The sequence below is a fragment of the Euprymna scolopes genome, chromosome 18 (genome assembly GCF_053919585.1).
Source record: "Euprymna scolopes isolate OS-2025 chromosome 18, ASM5391958v1, whole genome shotgun sequence".
In the NCBI taxonomy this organism is placed as follows: domain Eukaryota; kingdom Metazoa; phylum Mollusca; class Cephalopoda; order Sepiida; family Sepiolidae; genus Euprymna; species Euprymna scolopes.
In genome coordinates, this window is record NC_136499.1 from 665,455 (window position 1) to 682,447 (window position 16,993).

Sequence of the window (16,993 nt, forward strand, 5' to 3'; positions counted from 1 at the left end):
TTAGATATCATATATTAGATAGTATATAAAATATTAGTTGTGCTGTATGTTAGATATTACACATTTATGTGTTTCCATTATGTTGTTCAACTCCTGTAGTTCTTTGTAGAGATGCATGTTTGCATCTGTAAAAGGAAATGAATCATGCAAACTCTTACTTATATTCATAAGAATAATACAAAATTTAATCATTAAAAAGAAAAACAAGTCAGCCCCATGTGCATCATGCACTTACCGAAAGATTGAGAATAAAGTTCACGTCGGACTGGACAAATGCCCGTTTCTCTTGCCTGGCGTTGTTGTAATCGACGGTCAAGCTCTTCCTGAAGTTTGACCACATCTAAACGGGTGGCTGGAGTGCTAGAAACTTGTTGCACCCACAACTGACCATTGTCTGTCCACTCCCTGCAAAAAACAGACAAAAATAATAAATGTCTGTCAATGCATTTGTTTATTTTGAAAATATTTGATATAGCAGTATTGACTGAAAAAAAATGATTTCTTTATTATGAAAATAATTTTTGTTTAACATAAACATACAAATAGAAATATGAAACTGAAGGTTTAGAGCAAAAGTGCCTGAGAAGGGGAGGGGGGTCTTCATTCTTTCACAGAAAACACCGGGAGTGTCTGCTCACAATTGCTGAACATATAAATAACTATTCATAGCTAACTAAAAATTGGACAGTTCAAAAAATGAAGATACTTTTACACAAGAGAGGTAACTCTGGATTACTTATTGCACAATGTTAACTTATTTTCATACCTTGGTGGCAGGATTGAATTTAAAACCTCATCAGTTTGTTGAGCTGTCTTTGCGTCAGTCGGAGGCAACTTTTGTTTTGGAGGTGGACTTGGCACTGGGCTACTTCCCACAGGGGTCGTCGTACTCATCTTTAGAGAACGAGCCTGAAAACAAAAATAAATCACTTCATTAAGGCAGGATTTATTTTTTGGTCTTACAAAATTAGAATATTTGATATTTTATTTTATTGTTTATTGTGGATATTTTAGTCAATTCTTCACCTAACATGGCATTTGATTTCGAACCTAATCAATTGATTTTGGATCAGCACGCAGTCCTCAGACTGGTTATTATCAATTACTTCTTTACTCTCACTGCCCAATGAATTCTGGCAGAAAATAAAGACCGCAGTGTGCTCTTTCTCATCTACTTTTTTTCACAATTAAAAATACCTATAAATACAGAAATAACAGAAAAAACTGATTCATACTCAAAAAATGAGTACTTATATCCAGGAGTCATTGCTATAAGGTCATTGTAAAAACGTTGCCCCAATTAATTCACTAAAAAGAGATCTTAGAAATCAGAGAGATTTCACAGTCAAGGGGAAGTAACTCTGTCTATCTGTTCTGATACTACACTCCACTTTTTCTGACCTCGATCAGTGGAGGAGAAATCCTTCTAGATTTATTTTTGTTCCTATCCAGAATGCCTCTTTTTGGTAGCTGAATTTTCCCCACATTAAAAACTAACTCTGCTCTCATGGGGAGGTAAGTAAATAGAAACTCTGTCTATTTCATATTTTTTATGCAAAGAAAATTACTCAATCATACCCAAAATTTGATTGAATGTATATATTAGCACATACCATGTTTAGCATGTAATTTCTTAACAAGTGAGAAGAGATATATTAATTTTATAAAATACTAGGTCCATAGCGTGACATAATTCTATTATTAATCTAGATATGTATTTTTTAAAAGAAAATTTTACTTTGAGTCAACTTATTCTATAATAAATATTAAAAGAAGTAATACAGGGGTTATGTTAACTTGAGTAAGATAGTGTGTTGCCTTGGACAAACATTCAGAAGGTATATAGACATACACCTCTTCTAACTGTCCACTATTGCACTTTGCTATTTTGTTTATGTTTCTCAATTTTTTAGATAATGATTGATAATTTGTATTATTTGTATTATTTGAACTACTATTCTCATCTTGAGTTTTATTTTCACAACGTTTCAATCAATATAACCTTTTGACTTTCTTCAGGTGTATCTTATCAAACATGGGAATCTTTCTACGGAACTCAGGAATCTGCATAGAATTTCTAACTTTTACTCAGTCATGGCTGATGGAACGAGAGCATACTACCCTCATGGATTAAATAATGGGTTCCAATTTGAAATTTCATGCAAATCTCTGAGGATGTATTGAGTAAGTCTATCATTGTTAGTATTTTTTATTATATTGGAGTCAATACTTATCAAGGCCCAAAAGCCACTCAAGAATAAGGACTAATAAGTGTATGGCAACAGCGTATATTAATAGTCAGTGGTGGAAATGAGGAAGAAGTATATAGAAGCTAGAAGTAATGTTAAGAAAGAAATAGCGACAGCTAAGAGAGAATTTACTGAAACCACTAAAAAACGCATCGAAGCACAAAAATTAGGAAATCGTGACTTCTGGAAAATCTACAACAGTGTAGTAAATAATGGGCAATCAACAATTCCTCCGCTAACCAACAATCACGAGGTTGTTTGCTCAGCAACCGACAAGGATAATATGCTTGCCAGCCGGTTTGCCTCCAACTCCACACTGGACCCTACCAACCACCCCCTGCCTGACTTTCCTTTGCGGACAGACGCCACGCTAGACGATCTAAAAATCACCCCTGCTCAGGTACATGCTATCATAAAAAACCTTGACACTTCAAAAGCATGTGGACCTGATCTCATCCCAGCTGTGCTATTAAAAAAGTGCTCAGCCGAAGTAGCCCCAGTTCTCTCCAAACTCTACAACAAATGGCTTAATGAATCATGCTTTCCGGGCTGTTGGAAAACTGCTTCTGTGGTACCAATATTCAAGAATTTTGGCGAAAGAACTGACCCATCAAATTATCGCCCCATTAGCCTCCTCCCACTTTTCGCAAAAATATTTGAGACCATAATTAACCATGCTCTAGTCCGGCACCTTACAGATGCTAAACTTCTGACTGACAAACAATATGGATTTAGACATGCCCGTTCCACAGCTGACATCCTCACTGTAATCTCTGAACGTATATACCATTCACTGGACAAAGCGGGGGAGGGCAGAGCGGTAGCTCTAGATATATCTAAGGCTTTTGACAGGGTATGGCACAAGGGTCTCCTCAGAAAATTAAATAATACGGTATCACTGGTAGGATACCTAACATTATTAAATCCTTCTTAGATAAAAGAAAAATCCAGATTGTCCTCGACGGTCTTACGTCTAAACAGTGTGATATAAATGAGGGAGTGCCTCAGGGATCTATCCTTGGACCTCTATTGTTCCTAATATTTATTAATGACCTCCCCGATAAAACTGCCTCTGAGATGGGTATATATGCTGATGACACTACACTCTATAATAGGCATGACAGGAAAACAAACGAACACATATCTAAAGAAATGGCAAAAACACTAGAGGATGACCTCCAATCTGTAGTGGAATGGGGACATAAATGGATGGTCACATTCAATGCTGCCAAGACTAAACTGGTTTCCTTCAATAATTACAAGAAACCTTCTCTGCCACCAATAGCAATGGCCAGTGACTCCCTGTCTGAGAGTACATCTTTCAAACTGCTTGGCCTAACGTTCACAGGAAACATGAGTTGGAACAATTATATTAAAAACATTGCCAGGGCTGCTGCGAAAAAGGTAGGCTGTCTCTACCGTGCTAGAAAACTACTGACACCTGAAAGTATCCTGTACCTCTATAAGGCCACCATTTGCCCATGTATGGAGTATTGTTGTCACATTTGGGCCGGTGCATCTGCTACTAGTCTCTCGCTCCTAGACAAGGTCCAAAAAAGAGTCGCCAATCTGATAGGCCCTGAACTGGCATCTAAGCTTCAGCCTCTGTCCCATTGACGAAACGTTGCATCCCTCTGCCTGTTCTACAAGTATTTTAATGGTGAATGCTCTGACAAACTGCAGACACTTGTGCCCCCATGATGTAGACACCCTCGACAAACCCGACAGGCAGCTAAATCCCACCCCCACACAGTAGAGATCCCTAGATGTAAAAGATCTTTCTACTCTAGTAGTTTCTTCCCCAGAACCGCTAGACTCTGGAATTCCCTTCCAAGTTACTGCTTCCCCAACTGTACTGACATGCAGAAGTTCAAGTGCAACGTGAACCGACATCTTGCTGCCCAAATCCCAACATAGTGCCCCAGTACTTGCTGCCCCTGATAGTAGCCCCCTACACCAAAGTGGCAATGTGCCTTGTTTGGGGTGAAAATTTAATTAAAAAAATTTTTTTTTAAAATTGATTATTTGGGAGAGGGGAGCTCAATAAGAACTTGTTTATATTGGACTTAAGGATGACCAGATTATAGTCAGTTGGAAAGCAGAACAAAGTTCCACAAGCGGGCAGTTCTATGAAAGAAGCTGTATTCATGAAATTTGCATTTAGATTTAGGCATTTAAACGATAAAGCAGAGATATTCATATTATTTAGATTCATCAGACTACTGCCCTCATCTTGAGTGTGATTTTCACAATGTTTTGGTTGATGTTATCTTCAACCATATTCAGGTATATCTTGTCAAACTCGAGAATGTTTCTGTCAAACTCGGGAATTTTAGAAGAACATCAAAAAGTTGTAGTACATGAAGAGATTGAAAAATCAGGTATAGCTGACCATATCTAGAAAGAAAAGGGAAACCAACTATCATTAAGGTTTGAAGTAAAAATTATAGAGAGAGAAGAATGGTGCACAGTAAAACGACTCAAAGAAGCATCACATATGCTGGGGAATAACCAATTACTGAGTAGACCTAGTATAAAATTTAATATGATATGGGAACCATTAATTATAAACAATAGATAATATATACAAGTAATAAGTAAAAACATTAATATATATATATATATATATATATATATATATATATATTAATCAATACATAGTAATAATTAATAATAAATAGTGATATTTACAACTAGAAATAAAATAGATTTAAGGCTCCTAAAATTTGCACTAGAATTGTCCACAAGGACTCGTGGTGCAGTGGTTAGAGTACTTGGAAAAATCAATTGCAAAAATGATATTCTTCCTGAAGGTTAAAGGTTCAATCCTCAGTGTAGGCGACCAGAAAATACAATTGGGAATTACTAAGGACATCTATCCAGTCATGGCCATGAAGTAAATAAAGGGTTCCATTCAAAATTCCATGCAAATTCCCAAGTTCGACAAGATACACCTGAAGAAGGTCGGACGTTACATCAACCAAAACGTTGTGAAACTCACACTCAAGATGAGAACAAATAATATGAATAATCAATCTTCATCTCAAAAATTCAGAAACATCCAAAGCAGAGATAGACTCACAACGTCTCTTCTGGGAAAGGCTGCAGGCAAGAAAGGGCATTGTCAAAGCTCCCATCCAGATATGGCAACAGTACTCAATTTTAGGACATACCTTCACAACAGATTTTATGTAAAGATGAGGCCAAGTGGGGATCAGAGCGTTTATGGTGAAAAGATAAAAGCTTTGTTTTGGCTGCGTTAAATTACCGAGCTACTTTTTACCCATTCCACCTCAAAGCTTGATGAAAGATACTCAGATAGAGCTTGGTCATTGTTGGCCTTTGAAGTTTTACCATAGATCGTTGTGTTATCTGTATATTTGTCAATGAATAAATACATGTCAATGAATGAACTTAGAATGTGATTTGGGTGATTTGATGAAAATAAGGAAGAGAGTTGGACCCAGGATGGATTTCTGAGGCAGACTAGTATTGATAGTAATTGTCTGTATTTTTGAGATGAGGTGTTTTCATTGATTGAGATTGTTGGACTGACTTCCTAATCTTGGTTGTTATAGTCACAACGTTTTGGCCGTACTTCGTGAACAGTAGTCTGAGATGTCGGACATTTTCTGTTTCTATGTCTATCCTTGTGGCCATGTAAGTAAGGGTGCTGGAGGTAAACATTTCATCTGGGTTGATTTTACCCGCCTGATAGTCAAGGACCGGAACTTTGGATTAACCACTAAGGAGGCTGTCCTATCAGCAGGTGCAAAGTACTGGGGCTGCTGTATTGCCATTTGGTGAATGGATTCTGGACCATGCAGTAGTTTATGGTGGGGCCTCTCAAGGTCATACAAGTGGGTAATTATTACAGCTTTACCTTATCATGTGCTACAAAAAAAATTTTTAAATTTAAAACAAAAGAAGAAATTTTCCTGGCTTTTTCTCTCCTACTTTCTCTCTCTGTCCTGATCTAAACAAGTCTGTCGACCTGTTCCACAAATTCCCAAACCTCAACATGAAATATCTCTAGAAAAAAAAAACACGAATAAACCTAGAACCCCATCCTCCAATGTAGACCCCTACTACCATGTCCCCTTCTCCAATATCAGGGGACTACGTTCCAACCTTCCAAAGGTTGGAACCCAATTACAGGAGATGAAACCGGACATATTCTTCCTAAGCGAACCTGGCATAGGGCTGACCACTTCCCTAGATAAGTTCATAATTAAAGGATACTCTAACTTAACATCTAAATCTGACCCCTAAGATCGCCATGGGCATGGAATATGTACCTACATTAAAGATGGCTTTCCATGTGGTAGGGATATCTCCAGTGAAGACCCTAATTTACCTTACATGTGCTTCCAGGTTACACTTGCTTACACCACCACATTTATATTTGCCCTCTATCGCCCTCACAACAGTGGAGTTACTATCTTTAAGAGTATATCCAAGAAAATTGACCACATCCTGTCTGCTCATCCCTCAGCTAACATTCACATTTGTGGTGACTTCAATGTCCACAATGAGACCCACTCGAACAAGACAGATGATGAGGGAAGGTTCTGTCATAATTTCGCCATTGCCTATGACCTCACTAAGATTGTTCACAAACCCACCCATGTGCCTGATACTACCGGTCATTATGCAAGCCTTCTAGACCTTTTTCTCACAACTTCCCCTGAGCTATGTTCATGTTCCGTTCTATCTCCTTTGAGACTTTTCAACCATTCGGTTGTATCAGTTAAGATAAAAATGAAATGTAATAAGTCCTCAGACATACATCTCCACCGTACTGTATATCGATACTCTGTGGCTGACTGGGATAGCTTCTGCACATTTATATCTGATCTACATCTACATTTCATGTTTAAAAAGGATGTGTCCTCTATAGTATCAGACCTGACCGAATGGTTAATTGTTGGCATAGACCGATTCATACCATCTAAAAAATTCCAACAAAAACCTAACAGCCAGCCATGGTTCTCTCCAGAATGTGCTGCTGCCATGGCGCACAGAAATCACTTTTTCCATAGCTACCAATGTAATAGATGTACTGAGACTAAAGCTGCTTTCAGGACTGCCAGCAACCACTGTAAAAGAGTAATAAAAAATGCAAGAGAGCTATATGCTCAGTTCGTTAAATCCAAAGTAGCTGAGCAGCGACTTGGTTCCCACCAGTTTTGGCAAATAGCAAACAGGATCCTGAACAGAAGCGTGCATTCTATCCCAACCATCATCAATGGACCTGCGGTCATCTCATCAGCATCAAACAAGGCCAAACTATTTGCAAAGAACTTTGTAGCTAATTCTACCCATGCGACGAAGGCCATCAACTCCCCGAATTTCTTCCTATAATAGACAACACGCTATGCAACATACAAATATCTGTGCGTGAGGTTGCCAAGCTGATCAAGAACCTTGATTCCAGTAAAGCAACTGGCCCTGACAGCATTTCAATTATATTGTTGAAAAAGCTTTAACCCAGAACTAGCCCCCAGACTTACAAAACGGTTTAAGCATTGCCTTAAGGAGAAGTGCTCCCCAACACCCTGGAAAACCACATCAGTATGACCTGTATTTAAGAATCTCCCTCTCAGTACAGACCAATAAGTCTCCTGTGTGTCATGAGTAAGTTGCTGGAATCCATATTAAATAAAGAAGTAGTCAACCACCTCAGCAGAAATAACGTTCTTAGTGACATGCAATATGGTTTCCGTTCTGCTAGATCTATAGCAGATGTTCTAACGGTTATATCTCATAGGATTAGTGAATCTCTCGACAAAGGCTTCCTTTCTAGGGCAATTGCTCTTGACATATCAAAGGCCTTTGATAAGGTATGGCATAAGGGCCTACTTCACAAGATTTCCAGCTACGGTATAAATGGAAATGTTTTCTCAATTATTAAATCATTTCTCTCTGATAGGCTCATAAGAGTAGTGGTTGATGGCCAAATATTAGAGGCCAACAGTATTAATGCTGGATTCCTTCAGGGGTCCATCCTGGGCCCAACTCTTTTCCTGATCTACATCAATGATCTCCCAAAGCACATACTTAAATCATTTTTTGACATCTATGCTGATGACACGACCATCTATGGCAACACATCAAAGGACGTAAATGACAAAGCTCTCTCTGATTCTCTCTCCTCTGATCTTGAGTGTGTGATACAGTGGGGGAAGAGGTGGCTGGTTACTTTTAATGCATCTAAACTTCTATCTTTACATCATCAACGCTCTGATCCCCATCTGGCATCAATTGAAATGGATGGCTCTCATCTAGGGGAGGCTCTATGTTTTGATAAGCTTCTGGGCTTGAACTTTACTCCTGACCTGAAATAAAACACATACATCAAGTCTGTTGCCAAAGTCGCTGGAAAAATGTTAGGATCCTTCTACCGCTCCAGAAGATATCTCACTGTTGATGCATTTCTCTATCTATATAAAAGCCAAGTACATCCAAGGATGGAGTACTGCTGCCACATCTAGGCAGGAGCTGCTTAAAACAGCCTATTCTGCTTTGACAGAGTACAAAATAGACTTCGTGGTTTAGTAGGGGATGTTAAGGAATAGAGAGAGGGAGAGAGAGAGAGAGAGAGAGAGAGGCAAGAGGTGAGTTATAGTGTAATTTATATTTTCATGCGATTGATGTTTTCTCACAGCATAATTGTGCAGGTTTTTTCTTGTTCTTGGACATGTATTTTTTTTTTCGCAGAAGGAGGAGGAGTGAATTTTGCCTTGTGGGATTTATTGAGATAATAATTAATTTATAAGTAAGAACATGTTAATTAATTAATAATGATAGTAATAATAATGATAAAATGTTAAAAAAGAGAAAGAAATAAGATTAAGCAGTGTACGAAAAAAAAGACACACTACTGGGTTGAATAAGGGGTCAACTAGTTCTTAAGTTTGGAAGAGTCAAAGGTTCAGTCGATATTTATTCTAATTTTCGAAATGGTTGTGGAATTATTTTTTTTTGTCGTTTTTTCGTGGGATTTTTCTCCGGATGCGTAATTCGGCGGGAGACATAGGAAAATTCTCTCATAATCTTATAAGAAAAATCTTTTATCTCGTATGAGTCATGTGCTTATGGAAACGCGTTATAGTGTGATGAGAGATATCGTGATCTCTGCATGATCCAAAGATGCGAGATGGAGGCCATGGGGTCACAGAGAGTTGTTGACCTTCTAGGGCGCAAGGATTCGCGCCACATTGTATTAATTGTAGATGTAATTTTATTTATGATTTATTGAATAATGGTATGACAGTTCCTTTGCCAGTGGGGTGAGCTTAGGATGCCCTTAGTAAAAGTGGGTAGTAAAAAAATGTATGTCTTCGTCATACATTTTTATAAATAAGGGGGAAAGGAATGTTAAGGAATAGAGAGAGGGAGAGAGAGAGAGAGAGAGAGGGGAAGAGGTGAGTTATAGTGTAGACACGTTGGCCAGAAGTAAAAGATCAGCTGATTTGATTGCGTGTGAGTCATGTGATCAGGTTAGCTGAATCGTGGAGATTTGATTTGGACACAGAAGACAATGGACGGCTTCCCGTTGTCTCCTCCTCTTCACGGGGGGGGGGGGGGGCGAACGCTGACGTGTGTAGAAGAAGAACCCACACAGGCCGATTTCACTTCCACCTTCTGCAGGACATCTGGGAAAAGTGAAATAAATGATAGAACCAATTCCTTGTCTTGGAGTGATTGAATCCTCATCCAAAAACAGGTATCAAGTCTTCCTCCAGGACGAGAAATTTCCAGATGGTCCAACATCGAAGAAGCAGAGGTAGGTTCTGAAAATACATGTCACTCACACACGATTCCCTTTATGATACAACATAAATATATAAGATAATCAAACACTCAACCCTTTATTATAGAGCAACGACGTAACAGGGGATACTTTTTTCTCTTCCCTGCAACCTCTCTTCCACAGAAGAGACGTTGTGAGCCTGTCTTTGTTTTATCGTTATTTCTATGGCAAGTACTCGTCTGAGCTCCAACCTCTGGTCCCCCCTCGCCAATCTTCCACGTAAACAACCGTCTAGCTGAAACCACTGTCAATAATTTTCCCCATTCTTTATCTGTGCCTAAATCAAAAAGTAGATTCCATGAACAAAGCTTCTTTCTGAGAAGTGCATGCCTATGGAACTCTCTTTCGTTTACCTGTTTCCCACCTGACTACAACTTGGATGTGTTCAAGTCCAACATAAATAAATTCCTGATAAACCACCCCCTTATGTAAGACTCTTTATCAAATCTCCATTACTAATGATTACGACGATATTATCCCATTGATTACTGTACACGGAATAACCCTTATCCCCGAATGGCTTCCGGGCCTTGATAAGTGGTGACTACCATGTAAAAAAAAAAAGGATATACCATGGAATTGGCTATATTGAGTTCAAATACTATTAGATAAATTATGATAACTGACATTGTCATACTGTATTATCTACTTTCGGTTATCTATTTTCTGTTTTTTACAGGATGAAAACCTATATCAGGATGAAAACCTATATCAGGATGAAAACCTATATCAGGATCAAACAAGAGATTTTATTCTGTACATAATCATCATTATTCAAGTTTTCTTTCTGCTCTGGGAGAGTTTAAAAAACAATCTGAACACAGATACTACATTCTGATCTGAATAGATTACTGGTAGGAAAGGTATGAACCCACAATTTCCTGCCACCCAATTACATGTTGAATAACACTTTATATTTGATAAATCGTTTTTATCATTTCACCATAAAATCATTTAAATCATTTGCAACAAGTATATTGTGCTTCTTGGCATAATTATGTAATATTGAAACACATTGTTTTTTTGCTCTTTTTCAACCCAAACAAGACTTATTGCCACTTGGAACGTAAGGAGCTACTATTTGAGATTGTGTCTAACAGGCGACTGTGTGGTGTAGAGCTGCGAGGTGCTCACATTACATTTAGACTTCTGCAGGTTAGTACAGCCAGGGAAGCAGGGAGGGAATTCCAAAGTCTAGCAGTTTGAGGGGGGGGGAACTAATAAAGTAGAAGGTTTTTCAGCATCTAGGAACCTCAACAGTACAAAGGTGGGATTTATTTTGCTTGATGGCTTAATCGGGGTATATATGTTGAGTGGGCACAAGTGGTATGAGATCATCAGAGCACTCTCCATTAAAGTACTTGTAAAACAAACACAGGAATGCAACATTAAAGTAATGGGGCAACTGGGTTATCATTTAGGAATACCAAGTGCTGTATGTGGGAGGATTACCTGGCAAATATACCCGGTGAACCAAGTGCAAGAGAGATTCAAATAATTGCACTTAAAGAGGCGGTTAGATTCTTAAAAAGATCTTTTGGTCGAAATGTATGAAATAGCAGATGAATGTCTGTCATCTGGGAGAATGCCCCATTCCTAGATAGAAAAAAAATGATAAAATTGAAAAAATATGAGAAATATACACATACACCTACCTAGATAATTACTTATACACGGTCTTACTTGTATGTTATAAACATTCTCATATATGAACTTCATTCCTTTCCTTACAAACTGGACATTCACCCTACTCTTCATATATGAAGTTTTCTCTCTTCTTTGTAAACAGGATATTTATTTAACAATGCATAGACTCTCTAATGTTTTGTTTTCGTCTATTACTCATGAGCATATTCCTTCACTAACATGCTTTTTTGTTTATTTACCCTTTATTTATATGTCAACAACGAAGACACAATGCAGTTGTTTTAATATAAGAGATGAAGGTTTGTCTTATTTTTCTATAAACGAATAGCTGTGTCTAATGAACATTACATCATGCAGATCAGAGGAAAGATCTTCATGAGCAGAAGTATAACTTGCTTAAAACAAACAAACAATGATCCTCTGATGAGGCATACGACTACAATTTGCTCACAATCATCATCCTCATCATCATCTACAGCAGTGAATAACCTTTGCTAAATATAAAACAATGCTGCACAAATCATCATCAACATGCAATGTGAAGAACTGTCTCTTTATCCAATACAAGATGGCTGGTGTCCTCTCCAATACTGCCATTATCAAATGTACGTGGCATTTATTGCCAGTATTTATTTAAACCTCCATTTAAAAGGAAAAAGTCTATTATTTTATTTTGTTGCACAAAATTGAATTTTGTATTGGTAATTGTGCATAAAGGGAGACCCCAAATTTCAAACACGCTAGCAGGTGGCGCTTGCATCTGTCAACTAAGGTATGGAAGCACAAAATTGGTACAATTTTCAAATATATTTTATGTTTATTCCCCCCCCCCCCTTATAAGGAAAATGTTTATTTTTTTCCCCCCTTATAAAAAAAAATGGTTATTTTTTCACCTCTTATAAAAAAATGTTTAACAGTTGTTTTGCATGCTGGCATATGTTGGACTGCTTTACAAAATTTATTTGCAAACTAATCTATCGCTTTACAGGTGTTTATTTGTCCCTCTTTCTCATGTTACCGCTCCTTTGTTTACAATTAGAACAAAGCAAACGTAAACACGTATTTACTTATATATTTTTTTTATTGCATTTTCACTCCAAATAAGGCACATTGCCACTTTGATGTAGGAGGCTAGTATCAGGGATCTAAGTTGCAGGGGTACTATGTAGGAAGTTTAGCAGTAAGATGCCTGTTTACATTACACTTGAACTTCTGCATGTCAGTACAGTTGGGGAAGCAGGAAACCGGGAGAGAATTCCAAAATCCAACAGTTCTGGGGAAGAAGTTATTGGAGTAGAAGGTTTTCTTACATCTAGGGATCTCGACTGTGTAGAGGTGGAACTTTGCTGCTTGTCGGGTTTTTGTCAGAGGTATTTTCATCGAGGGGGTACAAGGGCTTGTAGTTTGTCAGAACATCCACTATTAAAATACCTGTAAAACAGGCAGAGAGATGCAACATTTCGTTGATGGGACAGGGGCTGAAGCTTAGATGACAGTTCAGGATCTATTAGATTGGTGACTCTCTTTTGGATCCTGTCTAAGAGCAAGAGACTAGTAGTAGATGCACTAGCCCAAATGTGACAGCAGTACTCCATACATGGGTGAATGATGGTACAGGATACTTTCAGGCATAAGTAACTTTCTAGCATGGTAGAGAGAGCCCACCTTCTTTGCAGCAGCCTTGGCAATGATCTTGATGTATCTATTCCAACTCATGTTTCCTGTGAACATTAAGCCAAGGAGTTTGAACAAAGTACTTTCAGGTAAAGTATCTTTAGCCATGGCAATCGGTGGTTGGTAAGGTTTTATGTAATCATTAAAGGAAACGAGCTTTGTCTTGGCAGCATTGAACATTACCATCCATTTTTTATCCCATTCCACTACAGACTAAAGGTCTTCCTCTAGGGTTTCTGCCATTATCTTAGATATGTGCTCATTAGCTTTTCCCACATGCCTGCTATACAGCATGGTGTCATTGGAAAATATACCCATCTCAGAGACAATTTTATCAGGTAAGTCATTTATGAATATCAAAAATAATAAAGGTTGAAGGATCGATCCCGCATTTATATCAAATTTTTTGAACATACGCCCATCGAGGACAACATGGATTCTCTCATTTAAGAAGGATCTAATTATGCTAAGCATTCGTTCAGTTATACCATAGGATTTTATTTTCATGAGAAGACCATCATGCCATATCCTGTCAAAAGCCTTAGATCTATCTAGGGCTACTGTCCTCCCCTCCATTGCTTTATCCAGTGCTTGGTATAAACATTCAGAGATTACAGTTAGAATATCTGCAGTAATACAGACTTACCTAAATCCCTATTGGTGGTCAGACAGAAGTTTAGCAGCTGTAAGGTGGTGGACTAGAACTTGATTAATAAAGGACTCAAATATTTTGACGAAAAGAGGGAGGAGGCTAATTGAGTGATAATTTAATGGGTCAGTTCTTTTGCCAGAGTTTTTGTAAACTGGGACCACAGAAACAGTTTTCCCGCAGCCAGAAAAGCAAGATTCGTTAAGGCATTTGTTAAAGAGTTTAGAGAAAACTGGAGCAACCTCAGCGGAGCATTTTTTTAATAGCCCAGCCGGGATAAGATCAGGTCCACTTGCTTTTGAAGTGTCTAGGCATTTTATAAAATCATGTGCTTGAGAACGGGTGATTTTCAGATCATCTAGTGTGGTTTCTGTCTGCAAAGGAAAATCAGGGAGGGAATGACTTGCTGGGTCAAAATAGAGTTTGAGGCAAACTGACAGGCAAGCATGTTAGCTTTCTCAGTTGCCGTGCAAACAACCTCGTGATTGTTGGATAGTGGGGGTATTGTTGATTGCTTATTATTTACTACACTATTGTAGATTTTCCAGAAATCACGAATTCCTAATTTCTGTGCTTCATGCATTTCCTGATGATTTCAGTATATTCATGTTTAGCTGTTGCTATTTCTTTCTTAACATTACTTCTAGCTTCTATATACTTTTGTCTGTTTGTACAGGACTTATGCCGGATAAATCTACAGTATGTATGTTGCCTCCGAACAATGGAAACTGCGCATGTAGAAGTAAACTATTGGGGAAAGTGGCGTTTGCTACAGAACTTCCATGTAGAAACATGTGCTTCAATTGCTACTTTGAACCATTCAGTAGTTTCATTTGTGCACTATTCTACTGGAAGAGAAAAGATATTTCCCCATGGGGCATCTCTGATGTGATCTCTAATGGCATCCCAGTCAGCCTTATTGTAGTACCTTGTCGTTTTGAGCAATGGCTCTTCAACTTGGGGTCGAGAATTCAGAGTAATGCCTATGATTATCACAGCATGATCAGCATTCCCAAGTGGGCAATGAACATTTGTTACACAATCCTCAGGAACTGTTGTAAGAAATAGATCCCAGAGTGAGGCTTGCTGGTCCTGGCGATCTGGGAGACGGGTCGGGAATCTTAGTCTGTGCCAAGGAATGGGATATAGCAAAGTTATGGATGATGCTACCAGCTGTGTCAGTGCAGTTAGAGAAGCCAAGCCAATTTCTGTGGTGAGCATTAAAGTCACCAAATACATGTATTTGGGTGCTAGTGTCAAGGGAGAGTGCTACATTTATTCTGTGGTCAGAATTTGTACTGTTATTTCTTTGTCTTTTCAGCCATAGTAGACGTGTGTGAATGTCTGCATCTTCTGGAGATTGTAACCCTGCAATGAAAATGAGGCATTTAAATTGATCCTCTGCTAACAATTTCAGCCATAAAGTTTTGCATTTTAGATTAACAATTCCAGCATATTTGACAAAATCGTCTGTAGCCTTTTTCTTTAATTTCAAACAATTGTAACGGATAATTAATAAAGATGCTGACTCACCAAAAATGTCCAATAACTGTGCTATCATTTCATCAAATGTGAAATCTGTTTTCTTTTTTTTTCAGAAGGATGAAATTTGATTATCTTTCATATTTTGCTATGCCCAACTTACAAAGTAGTAAATGTATTTTCCATGCTTAGTTCATGAATACAAACTCATGTTGAAATGTATCCTTCCATTGCTCATACCAAGCAGTAAAGATCTGCTTTAAATTTGGATTGAATGAAAAATCCATTATTGTGCTTGCTAGGGTGTCCAGAGAAATTGATTTCGGTTCATCAATTATTTGTTAAACTGAGCCATCAAATATTCAATTAAATTATTTTGAGCTTTTAAAAATTCTTCTTGCTGGTTTCGCAATATTTTTTCCAATAATTTTGGATCCATGATGCAAATAATTCAGATTTTTTTCTTTTTGTTTCTGCACAATTTTTTTTTTTCGTTTATTTGCAAAAAATATGTTTTTTGTGTTCACAAAAAAATTAATGTTCACAAAAAATAATTATTGAGCAAAAGATTTTTTTTTCCCATTTGTGCAGAAAAAAAATTCTCTGATGCAGTTTTTTTTCTTAAATTATCACCATGTGAGTTTTTGAGGTTTAGTATTTAATCCAATCTCATCCATCTCACCAATTTTTGTTGTGTCTGGAGAATTTGTGATGTCAGAATTATGGAATTACAAATAATAAATAGATAAGCTCATTTTAAGTTAAATACACTTTATTTGTGGCAGATATTGAATGTTCAAGCGATGTCCGCCATGCTGCTTTTTCTCCTGCTCCAGAACTCTCCAGTCTTTTCCTAAGATCTATAAAGAGCGATAACTCTTACTTTTATGGATATTTATCCTTAATTCCTAATATCACTTTGAATTATACTTTAACATTTTATCCTATTCTTAAAAGAATATATGAACAATACTTTAACCATGTATTAAATCAACTAGTTGCAAATCTAGATGCTTCCACCGCATGCTTTTTTATTTACCCCCTCCTTTCCATTAACAATGAAAGGGAAAGCATAGTAAAATCCTTTTCAATCATTTTAAGGAATGTAGCATTTCAGTAGATACATAACCTATAGTATTAACTCAACTAATCATAAGTACCCAAGCAGGGTCACAGAAATACATGGTGTTTAGAACTCAGGCATGGGGATAACTCTCTTGGTGCTGATGGACATGTAGATCTTCTCAGTTCATCTGTCTAGGAGACGGAAAACTCTGAAGCTAAACCTGTGCTACTGGCCTCATACGTCTTGGCACTAAATAAAGGGGAGGGAGGACTCTCCAGTCCTGGTCGACGAGCTTCCTAGAGCTGGTAACTTAAACAAATTACTGGTTGGCAAACCTAAACTGCTTAAGGAGTCGATAGTCTCTGCCTATCACCCGGCTTTCATACTCCTTCTTTGCCTATTAGCCAGGT

The 16,993-nt window shown here is 37.8% G+C and overlaps 1 protein-coding gene across 1 annotated transcript in view; it reads right to left on the reverse strand.

Moving 5' to 3' along the window:
• The window catches only part of LOC145297477 (33 kDa inner dynein arm light chain, axonemal-like), a 67,925-nt gene that overhangs the window by 48,172 nt on the left and 2,760 nt on the right, over positions 1 to 16,993 (reverse strand). The window contains exons 2-3 of the mRNA XM_080143346.1: positions 767 to 909; positions 236 to 405 (exon numbers count right to left, since the gene is read on the reverse strand). Coding sequence (XP_079999472.1) covers positions 236 to 405; positions 767 to 909 — 313 coding nt within the window. The remainder of the gene's footprint in view (positions 1 to 235; positions 406 to 766; positions 910 to 16,993) is intronic.